The sequence below is a fragment of the Nicotiana attenuata genome, chromosome 2 (assembly GCF_001879085.1).
Source record: "Nicotiana attenuata strain UT chromosome 2, NIATTr2, whole genome shotgun sequence".
In the NCBI taxonomy this organism is placed as follows: Eukaryota; Viridiplantae; Streptophyta; class Magnoliopsida; order Solanales; family Solanaceae; genus Nicotiana; species Nicotiana attenuata.
Genome location: NC_031990.1, coordinates 22,077,343 through 22,088,499, shown reverse-complemented (window position 1 = coordinate 22,088,499; position 11,157 = coordinate 22,077,343). Strand labels below are relative to the sequence as shown.

At 37.5% G+C, this 11,157-nt stretch overlaps 1 protein-coding gene across 1 annotated transcript; it reads right to left on the bottom strand.

Moving 5' to 3' along the window:
• On the bottom strand, positions 4,394-6,360 carry LOC109205230 (homeobox-leucine zipper protein HAT5-like). The gene is made up of 3 exons (XM_019367916.1): positions 6,007-6,360; positions 5,192-5,586; positions 4,394-4,968 (listed from the first exon to the last, which is right to left on the bottom strand). Exons 1-3 carry the CDS (start codon positions 6,131-6,133, stop codon positions 4,570-4,572), a joined length of 921 nt encoding a protein of 306 aa, XP_019223461.1. The 5' UTR covers positions 6,134-6,360; the 3' UTR covers positions 4,394-4,569.

Genomic DNA, 11,157 nt, shown 5'->3' with positions numbered 1-11,157 from the left:
CACTAAGGCGGGAATCGAGCTCAACATTTGTAGTTGAGTGAATCTAGTTCTGATCCATGGCCCTCTTGAGCCTCTCCTCCATCTTGGCTCTCTTCTACTTGGCATCACTGGCCTCTCAAATTTGGAGCTTAAGTATGCCTTCAAATTATTTATTTTCTCCTCGAAGGCAGACTCGCGCTCGGCAGAAACAAGCACAGCATCGTGGAGCTCGGCCCACTTAGCCTGAGCCTCTTGAAGTTATTTGTGTAGTTGAGTTGCTTCTTGGATGTGGAACATTCTATCTTGTCGCTTTGCTGCAACCGGTCCTCAAGCTTGCCCATCTCAGCAGCTTTTGCCTCCAACACTGGGAGGCGCACAACAACTTGGTTCCTTTCGGTTAACAGTTGATCCCGCTCAGAAGTGAGTCCTTGCTTACCGAGGATCAATCTCTGTAGGCCTTTGGAAGCGATAAAGTTGGACTGTAAAAGAGAATATCAAAGTTAGGATTTCCATTACAACAGGTAAACTGAAAAGAAGGTATAAGAAAACAAGTACGGTACCAAAGTCGCGCCGTGCATGGCATTGTTTAACAAACATTGTCCCGAAAGGGAGCACATTTTCTTCCAATCTTTTTCCAAAGCCAACGGCTTCAGATAGTTTGCAAGCTCCACCGGCTTGGACCAAATATGGCACTCCTTCGAAATCCAAAGAATAGCACTTCTCCTCCCTCGAGGATCTGGGGAAGGGGTGAATAATTGTGCCCCGAATTCCCATGGTCGGGAAATCGAGGAGCAGAAACACCCGTTTCTCGATCGTCTGCTGCCAGTGGAGGAAATGCAGTTGGTGCTGGTGATGAAGGAGCAGCTGGTGTTGATGGGCATGAAGTTGTTGGTGTGGACGGATGAGAAGCACCTGCGACTAGGTAGTGCTCATTATTATTTGCTCAATGGTCGAAGGCAGAAGAGGCCTAGGGTTCGAGCTCCTTGGACCGGAGGCAAATATGGGGATTGGAAAGCGAGAATCGGCATTATCCACCAGGTCAATCTCGCCCTAAAGTGGTTGGGTTTGTTCTGCGGTCAGGTTTTGAAGCTCTCTTGCTAAGCATCCAGTTGAGCTGATGAAGATATTTTTCTCCTATGACGAGGAAGGGGAGCCACTTCCCCGTCATCCACAACACCCACTGTGGCTGACTTGGTCATTGTTTTCCTTATTTTATTATTTTGAGTCCTATCCGAGAAAGAACGTCACCTTTTTGGTTGCTTGTTCTCGGGATGGGGACTCCGAGAGGAGGCACCATCACCAGAAGCAGATCCGCAAGCACATCTTCGAGCAAGGGCATTTTGTAGCACCCTCCTGGCCTCTTCGGGGTCAGCTAAAATGTCGACCTCTAGACAAATGACAGAACCCTGCAGAAGTCCTGAATCAAGTAAAAAATGGAGTTAGAAACTCTTTCATGAAGCTACCTATGTTCGTACTAGGGGTATTCAAAACCGAACCGAAACCGAAGCTTAATGGCTTATTGGTATCGGGTTAATGGTTTAACGGATGGGGAACAAATTGAATTTTTTTTATTAACGGCTTATCGGTTTGAGGGCGGATTATTCAATTTTCTTAACGGATAATCCGTTAACCCATTAAGAATATATATTATATGTATAAAATTTATTTTTATCCATATATATTAAATAATCAAAAACCCTTCTTCCACTTCGAGTACTCTATATCACTTTATTTGATTTTAACCCAAGTCTTGTTAACGTGATTGGATACTGGAAGTTGTAAAATGTTACTGTTGTTCGCTCTTAAGTGTTTACTGTTTCCTTTTTTTGATTATGGCTTTTCAGTTTTCATCGAAGAAGAAATGCAGAAGGTGGCGCTCACTCGGGAGCTTATGGCATTTTCACCTTTGCATGTGTAGTTCCACTTTCGTGATAGAAGCATAATGTCAACTATAGAGACTGCTCTATCATCTTGCTGTTCTGCTTCATCTTTCAGTAACAATGCTTTCTGTTGATGGGGATAAACTGGTCTTCAACTCTTTTTATTGCCTCAAGACAGTAGTATTTATCAGTCTCTACTTCGTTGCCTAAGCCTTGAACCCTTGTCATGGACTCATCTATTGTATTCTATAGAGTATAGACTGGAATGTAGTCTGCTGATCATAGGAATTTTATTTTGAGTCAGCGGTCAGCAAATAATTAATGCACGCAATATAGATTGAATTAGGCCGATAAACCGCCCGATAAGAGCTAAACTGATATCAATCCGCCCGATATCTTATCGGGTGGCTAGCGAATTAATACATTTAAAAGCCAATAACCGATAAGCCAAACCGTTCAGAGTAAGTAACCCCCCAATCCGCCCGATAAGCAGCCCTAGTTCGTACAAAGATAAAAGAAAGAAAGACTCGGTTTATCATGATTTATGGCCTTCTACCCGTATTTGAAGGTCATTTCCTTCCACTGACGGAATTCTGGTGTTGTCATTTCCAGAATTTTCTAAACCCACTGGTCCAGGCCTTGAACCAGTGGTGGTTCCCACCGGGCAGCTGGAACAAAAAAAACAAGAAGATCAGCAATAATAGAAAATAATCTTTTCACGAAGGAAAGAAATGAATAAATCGAAAACTTACGAAAACAATTCCATGACTCAGGAAAAGACGGAGTTGTGGCCGGGATGATATCCCTGGTAGCGATGATGACGAAGCGCTCCATCCACCTGCAATCATTATCATCATTGCACTGGTAAGAAGAGCGTGGTGGCCACTTTTGCTGATGTTTATTACTCCCCCACAAAAAATTTTGGGAGAGTAAAGATTCATCATGTATGCAAGGGTTAGGGTTTCCCCGTTCTCCGTCATATCGATGGGCCTACTTGTGCTAAGAAGACCTGGTACCGGTGACAAAACTCTACAATAATAGGGTCGAGCCCTTCATTCGACCCAGGGAGAATGGACCTAAGGTAAAGGGATACGTATAGACATACGTAAAACCCTTCTTGGTGGAGGTAACAAGTTCTATCATATCCGGGGCAAGGATTTCAAGATTGTGGCAATTGTAGTCCTCCTTCACAGTGGGGATACTAGAAGGACGAATGGAGGAGGAATACCTACTAACATCCTAAGTCCGTGAAGACACAGAAGTGGCCTTCTCTTGGAAGTCATTAGCAGTACTGAGATATTTTTGTATGATAGTGCTTACAGTGGGAGGTTCAGAATCAACATCAGCTTTTTTGTCCATGTTTTTCTTTTTGCCTCCTCCGAAGAGAAGACCAGAGTTTTCAAAGAGTGCAGTGAAAGAAGCCATGGTACTAAAGGATCTGTAAAACTTGTTGCTAAGAGAGTTGGAATGCGAGAAGACGTGGGTCCTTTCAAGCGTCAGAGACTATTCAGGAATTGTCCCGCCAAAAAAAGAATCTTCACCAACTTCCCGATAACACGAAGCTATGTCACCGGAAAGCAGGGGGACTATCTGTATGGGGTAAAAGTGGTTCATAATAAATGGTAAATGGTAGCATGACGCGTAAAACCCAAGATAGGTGAAAATCAAGTCAAGTAACGACCAATACCGGATAAAACAAATTCAACTGACATCGGATAAATCTCGAGAGGAGCATGGTCAATGGGAGAAGATCAAGTATTTGCCATCGGATAGCATTCAATCAGGAATATTCTCTAACATTAAATGAGCAACCGTTACAGAAAATATTTGCATTCATGGCCTGCCGTTACATGCTCATCAATGGCTCTTTTATTATCATTTAAGAGGAGCTTGATCCTAGGATCTTGTTTTCCTAGGTAAAGCTATAAATAGTGGCTCAGCAGTCATTGTAACAATCGAAATTCTTTCCAAACATATGTTGTATTTTACTTTTGCTCTCAATTAAACAACTTTACTTATTCTTTATCATTGCTTTCACTTTTATCCTCGGAGACGTTGCGCTCGGAGCCAGGCTTGACATCTTCTTCAATTCAATTGCTAAATCTCATTTTTAATCATATTTCTTTATTATTTTTGGATCAAATCAGTTAGCTTGTCTATAAACCACATAACAAATTTAACTATACCATTTTACGAGCAAGCAATAGTACGTTTATTTTAGGTCCAAGGTTTGCGATGTCTTTTTGAAGTAATATTGATCGATGCATACATAAACGGAGCGATATGAGCAGTAACAATTCATATTGTGGGCCCCCAACTTGCTTGAGGTTGAAGTGCTTTTCTGGTTTGTTCGTTGGCCTTGTAGAAGTTAAAAATAAAGCGATTGTTTCACCAAATTTCGAGTGAGTAAATGACAGACTGCAGAAGCTTATTTTAGTGCTCACTGTTCTCAGAAGCAGCACATAGGTAATCCCCTATTGTTTTTTGGGTGTTTTAACTTAAAAAAACTGAATTCACCTCAATACTACCATTTCTTTTTGAGCTAAAGAAAGAGCCAATTAGAACATTTTGGAAGAAACAAAGATCTTACATCTCGTCCTAAACTCCTACTAATGAATCTATATACAGATAATTATCATTATTATTGCAGAAGTTTAAAAAGTAGAAAGTGAAAATAACTTAGAATGGAGCCAATGTTGAACAAGAAAAATTAATAGTGGCAGAACCAAGACTGATCCTCAATTTGAAAACTCAAATGGCAAGAATTTACTGGTAGGTCATCTTCAAGCTTTGGGAAGCATAGTGAGGACAACAAGGTCCTGCTTAGGCTGTCATTTTCTTGAGAAAAATCAGATGTTTCTGTTTCAAATACATGTGAAGAATCAGCAGGCTCCAAAAAAGAAGTATAATTCCCATCAGCATAACATGGGCTGTCTGAATCAAGAATATCACTTTTTGCTGAACTTGCATCTTCTTGTTTGCAGACCATCATTGTTAAATTCTGCATATTTTTAGTTGGATTCTGAGCTTCTGTATTAAGTGGACTAATGGGTTCCTTTTGTTCTGAATTTTGCTCTCTGTTGAACAACTTCTCTTTAAGTAAATGAACCTATTGAACAAAAAAGGAAAAATATGAGTTCGGTTAGAGATACTTCTAATACCAATCATGACTTCTAACTACAATTCTCGACATGGGTAGAATTCTTTGCAGACAACTTAAATGTGCGACGGGATATTGTAAGTAACGGAGTAGCTTTTTTATCATGATCCAATGAGATTCAACCATTTATCGCGCCGATTCCTTAAAAAAAATTATAGGAGGTTTAAAGTACCTCATTTCTCAAGTTGTCATTCTTTTTGAGGAGGCAATCATATTCATCCTTAAGTTTATCAAAACTAGCTTTTAGCACATCATAATCCTTCTCAAGTTGTTTACTCTTGTACCGGGCTCGTCGGTTTTGAAACCAAATAGAAACCTGCCTAGGCTGCAATCCAGTTTCTTTAGCCAATTGGATTTTTCTCTCTGGTTCAAGCTTGTTTTCAACCTCAAAACTTTTCTCAAGAAACTGAACTTGTTTTGGCAATAGTCGCCTTTTCTTTTCGGGTTGGTGAAAAAAATCTTCATAATCCTCGTTGCTATTTTCTTCCTTGTCAAGTGAAGGGAAGAATGACCTCTCTTTAGTCTTTTTTCCTCGGGTATCGTCGAAATTAACCATGGAAACAGAGCCTGAAACAGAGCAACCAAGGTCACAAATGTTAAAATTCACACAAATATATGTTGAGAACGTTTTATTCTATTGAATTGAATCATAATGTTTCTACTGCTAAATAAGACCTTTTCCGACTTCAAAATACTGAACTATTAACAAACACCAAAAAGGAGCAAAAAAATGTGCAAAATTTGATCTCTTTCTGGATAAAAATAGAGAGGACCACAAGAACAAGGTCGCAAATTTGAACAAATTCTAGAAAATTATGTTATCATTGTTCTTTGTGATCAAATGACCATAGGCTATAATCTAATAATCAACAAAGGGTCGGCCCACCATCCAACCAAAAATAAAAGTCATGAACTATAAACATACAAGAAAAAGTAAAATAAATAAATACTAGTCTATATTTTTAGCAGGGTGGAGAAGAATATTACCAAGAGAAGTGGGGGAGGAATTGGAAATCCAGAGAGAATGAAGAACCTTAGAAGGTAGGGGAAAACTTTCATTTGGAAGTATAAAGCTATTCATGTTAGAACCTTCATAAACTCTTGCAACCTCCATACTTGCTTCTTTAGTAAATGGAGAGGAGAATGAAATAAAGAAAATGGGGTTCTTGAATTAAGTTAAAAGTTTGTCAATTGTGATCAGTACTAAGGAAATGTTAGTAAATATTCAGCAGAGAAGAGAGATGAAGACTCAACATGGAGTGAAGAAAACAGTGTAAGAAGCAGAGAAAGAGGGAGAAAAAGAGAGGAAATAACGAAATAGGAATAACAAGCTCCCTATAAGTAGCAAGAGTCCGACTCTGGAAGATGGGGCTGCTGTTTTGCTGTTGAATTTACTAAATTCATCGTAATTACTCTTTTGTTCCAATTTATGTGATATCATTTCTATTTAAAGAATCAAATATATTTCTTTATACTATAATTGTCTTAAATATTTTACGGTTAATTATTAGTAGTATAATTTATAATTATATGTAGATGCGGAGTTAGAATTTGAACTTTATGGGTTCTAAATTCTACGACAGCGATATAAGGTGTTAGTAACTATGTTCTGAATTTTATTTTGTACATATTTAAAGTTAATTTCTTAATACGTATATAGTTTGGACAAAAAGTTACCGTGTTCGGCCGACCCTTACTTTGGTTTCTAGCTCTTGCCCCTGATTATATGTATAGTTTCACACACACACATACATATATTATTTTTTTTTATTTAAAAAAATTTGAAGAATCTATGACAAAATTAATATAAAAAATTAAGTAATTCGACAAACATATTCCGAACCTTGGCGCATAAAATGAACATGAGGAAGCGGGAGAAATTCAAAAATAGCCAGATTTACCACTGGTCGTTGAAAAATAGCCAAGTTTCAAAAGTCATCGAAATTTAGCCACTTTAAATCTGAGCGAAAACACTGTTCAAAATCCGGAAAAATACGCCCGTAAATTTTACGGGAGTTCCAGCATAAGTATGCTTGAACTCCCGTAATTTTACGGGAGTTCCAGGATAACTATGCTGGAACTCCCGCAAATTTTACGGGAGTTCAAGCATAATTATGCTGAAACTCCCGCAAATTTTACGGGAGTTCCAGCAAGTATAATTGTCCAGTATAATATACTGGAGTTTGGAGCACTGGTGCTCCAGTCTCCCGCAAATTTTACAGGAGTTAGCAAAGTATACCGGTCCAGCATAATATGCTGGAGTTCGTACACAAATGCACCAGAACTCCCGTATATTATACTGGACCGGTCCCTGTTGCAGCAAAATAGTGGCTATTTTTCATTGACTTGATAAACGCTGACTATTTTTCATTGACCAGTGTGAAAACTGGCTATACCATAATATTTTTGAAGCACTAATTGAGTAAGTTTTAATTATAAAATGTCGAGTTGACAAAATTTTGAACTTAGATCATACTAATAAAATACGATATTCCAAAATTATCTGGAAAATGACAAAACTGACAGAATGTTATAAATAGAATTTAATTTATGGTGAATGTCTATATTTTAGATACATCTTAGGGTTTATTACTTGGTGGCTAAGTCACTCTTTCCCTATAAATAGAGGGTTCTATTCCATTGTAATTCATCCCAAAAGCAATAAGAATTCTCTCTCTCATTCTTTGCATATTCTTCTTTACTGTTTTATTACACGTTATCAGCACGAGACTCTACCGTCTCAAGAAGCTCTTTGAGAAGACTAAGGTATAACTTTTCTCCTCTTTTTAATTATGACTGATATTATGAAAAGAAAGTTCGTTGCCCTTAAAATTTCGGGCAAGAACTATATGACAAGTGTGTTGGATGCTGAAATCCATTTAGATGCAATGAGTCTTGGAGACGCCATTAAAGACAAAAATAAAGCAATCACCCAAGACTGTGCTAAGGCCTTGATTTTCTTGCGTCATCACCTTGATGAAGGGTTGAAAATAGAATATCTCACAGTCAAAGGTCCACTTGTTTTGTGGAATAGCTTAAAGGAAATATCTGACAACTTAAAGTTGGCCACTCTTCCACAAGCACGATATGATTGAGCTCATCTGAGGCTCCAAGACTTTAAGACTATTTCTGAATATAATTCTGCGATGTTCAGAATTACTTCTAAATTAAAACTCTGTGGAGATACTATTACTGACTATGATATGCTTGAAAAAATGTTTACAACGTTTCATGCCTCCAATATGGTCCTACAACAGCAGTACAGAGAGAAAGGTTTCAAGAAGTACTCTGATTTGATTTCTTTTCTCCTTGTGGCTGAACGAAACAATGACTTGCTCATGAGAAATCACGAAAATCGACCCACTAGGTCTACACCATTGCCTGAAGTGGATGAGGTGTATTCCTATTATGCTAAGCGTGGAAAAGGCCGTGGCCCTATTCGTGGTGGTGGTCGTGGTCGTGGCCGTGGCCGTAGACAAGGAAGAAATTTTCTTGGTGTTAATCACCCCCCAAAGAAAAATAACCACCAAAAGTGGAAAGGGAAAGATGAGAAGCCAAAGGCAAATGGTTCAAAAACTGAATGTTACCGTTGCGGTGGAAAAGGGCATGGGGCAAATATTTGTCGTACACCAAGACATTTGGTTGAGCTTTATCAAGTATCTCTAAAGAATAAAGGCCTTGAAGCCAATTTTGTCTCTGACAATGATTTTGACATCACCCACTTGGATGTGACGACTTCTTTGAGCACCCTGATGGAAAAATAGACCCCTTGATCGGTGATGGATCCGTGGTTAAAGATGATTGAGTAGTTTGGTTATTATTTTTGCCTATTCGTAGTAGCTAGTGAATAAACATCATGTAATCATAGATCTTTGCATGAGTAGTAGTCATTAATATCAATATTATTTATTTTATAAAATAGTGTTAGTTCGTTTTAATGAAATATAGTTCTAGAATCATCTGTTATTTCGTCAGCACCTAATGGTTTTAAAATCATACATTACCTTATATGACTAATATACTACTATACTATAGTGTCATTATATTGTGAGGTAAAATTTTTCTTTTACATAATATCAACTGTAATTTTTTTTACTACGTGCACGTTGTTATGGAAAAATTGTTCGTGGCTATAAAAGTAGTTTTCCAACTTATTAGGTATATATGGATACCCAGTGAATGATTCTGTCAAATATGACAATCAAGAAAACAAAGTGATGTGATTTAAAGTGGTGCATAATTTAATTAGATTCAATTGATTCATCATAAGGCAACACAATTATTGGGATTTAAGAAGGGGATTCTCATATCCTTATATTGTATCTCGATTTTAATACTGTTGTATGATCAATAATACTTCTTGATCATATGGGTAGTGTACTTATAATTACATTAATTTTTAGCTACGCAATTGCTTATGTCATAATCAGAGTTTGCTCGAAATTGCATTAAAAGTCATTATTGAATCATCGGTTTAACATTATTTCTTTCCTTTTCTCTAAAAATACTAATGTTTATTCGTATATTTCTTTTGTATGTCAAACCATGGGAAGCAAATATGGATATCCCACAAAGCAAACTTGGATAAAAGTTCAATTATAAAAATATTTGTTTAATTGATTCATGTACGACACATACAATATTCAAAGAGAAGAAATATTTCTCTCATTTAAGTATGTGTAAGGCAGATGTTACTATAATTTCTGGTAGTAGAAATCTAATCAAAGGCTCTGGAAGAGCTAATATAACTCTACCTAAATGAACAATACTTATCATAGAAAATGCAATGTTCTCCTCCAAGTCCAAGAGGAACTTATTGAGTTTTAAAGATATCCGCCGAAATGGATATCATATTAAGACTATAGATGAGAATAATCTTGAATATCTCATCATTACCAAGAATGTTTCTGGCCAGAAAAGGGTTAGAGAAGTTCCCATCTTTGTCTTGTGGCCTGTATTGGACAAGAATTAGTGCAATTGAGGCACATTCTATCGTAAACCAAAAGGTTACCTATTCCAATACTTTTGTACTTTTGCATGATTGATTGGGACATCCTAGATCAATTATGATGAGACGAATTATAAAAAACTCAAATGGGCATCCATTAAAAATTTTAACGATTCTTTTAAATAATGAATTTTCTTGCTCTTCTTGTTATCAAGGCAAGTTAATTATTAGACCATCACCAACAAAGATTGGGATTGAGTCCCCTACGTTTTTGGAACGTATACAAGGGGATATTTGTGGACCTATTCACCCACCTAGTGGGTCGTTTAGATATTTTATGGTCTTAATAGATGTATCTTCTATATGGTCTCATGTGTGCCTATTGTCATCTCGCAACCTCGCGTTTGCAAAATTAATGGCACAAAATAATTCGATTACGGGTGCAATTCCCCGATAATCCAATTAAGTCTATTAGACTTGATAATGCTGCTGAGTTTTCATCCCAAGCATTTAATGATTATTGCTTATCAATTTGGATAAAAGTGGAGCATCATGTAGCTCATGTTTACACTCAAAATGGCCTTGCGGAGTCTTTAATTAAACGTCTGCAATTGATAGCAAGACCGTTACTCATGAAAACGAGGCTGCCCACTTCTGTTTGGGGTCACGCCATTTTGCATGCAACAATGCTAGTTCGTCTCAGACCGACAAATTATCATAAATATTCCCCGTTGCAATTAGTATTGGGTCATTTAAGAATTTTTGGAATGTGCATGTAGCACCGCCATATCGCACCAAAATGGTCCCCCAAAGAAGGTTAGGAATATATGTTGGGTTTGAATCGCCCTCCATTATTCGCTACCGCAAAACATTAACGGGAGATTTGTTCACTACACGATTTGCAGACTATTGATTCGATGAGACATTTTCCCCAAAATTAGGGGGAGAAAATGGTGAGACCAAATGGAAAATTTTGTAAAAAAATCCATCATTGTCTCATCTTGATCCACGTGCCTCTATTTGTGAAAAAGAGGTGCAAAAAGATTATTTATTTGCAAAGAATAGCAAATCAAATACCAGATGTATCTACGGATCTGAAAAGGATAACAAAATCACATATCCCTACAGAGAATGTTCCAATCCGTATTGATGTCCCTGTTGGAAAATCTTCTAGTGTCATAGCTAATGAG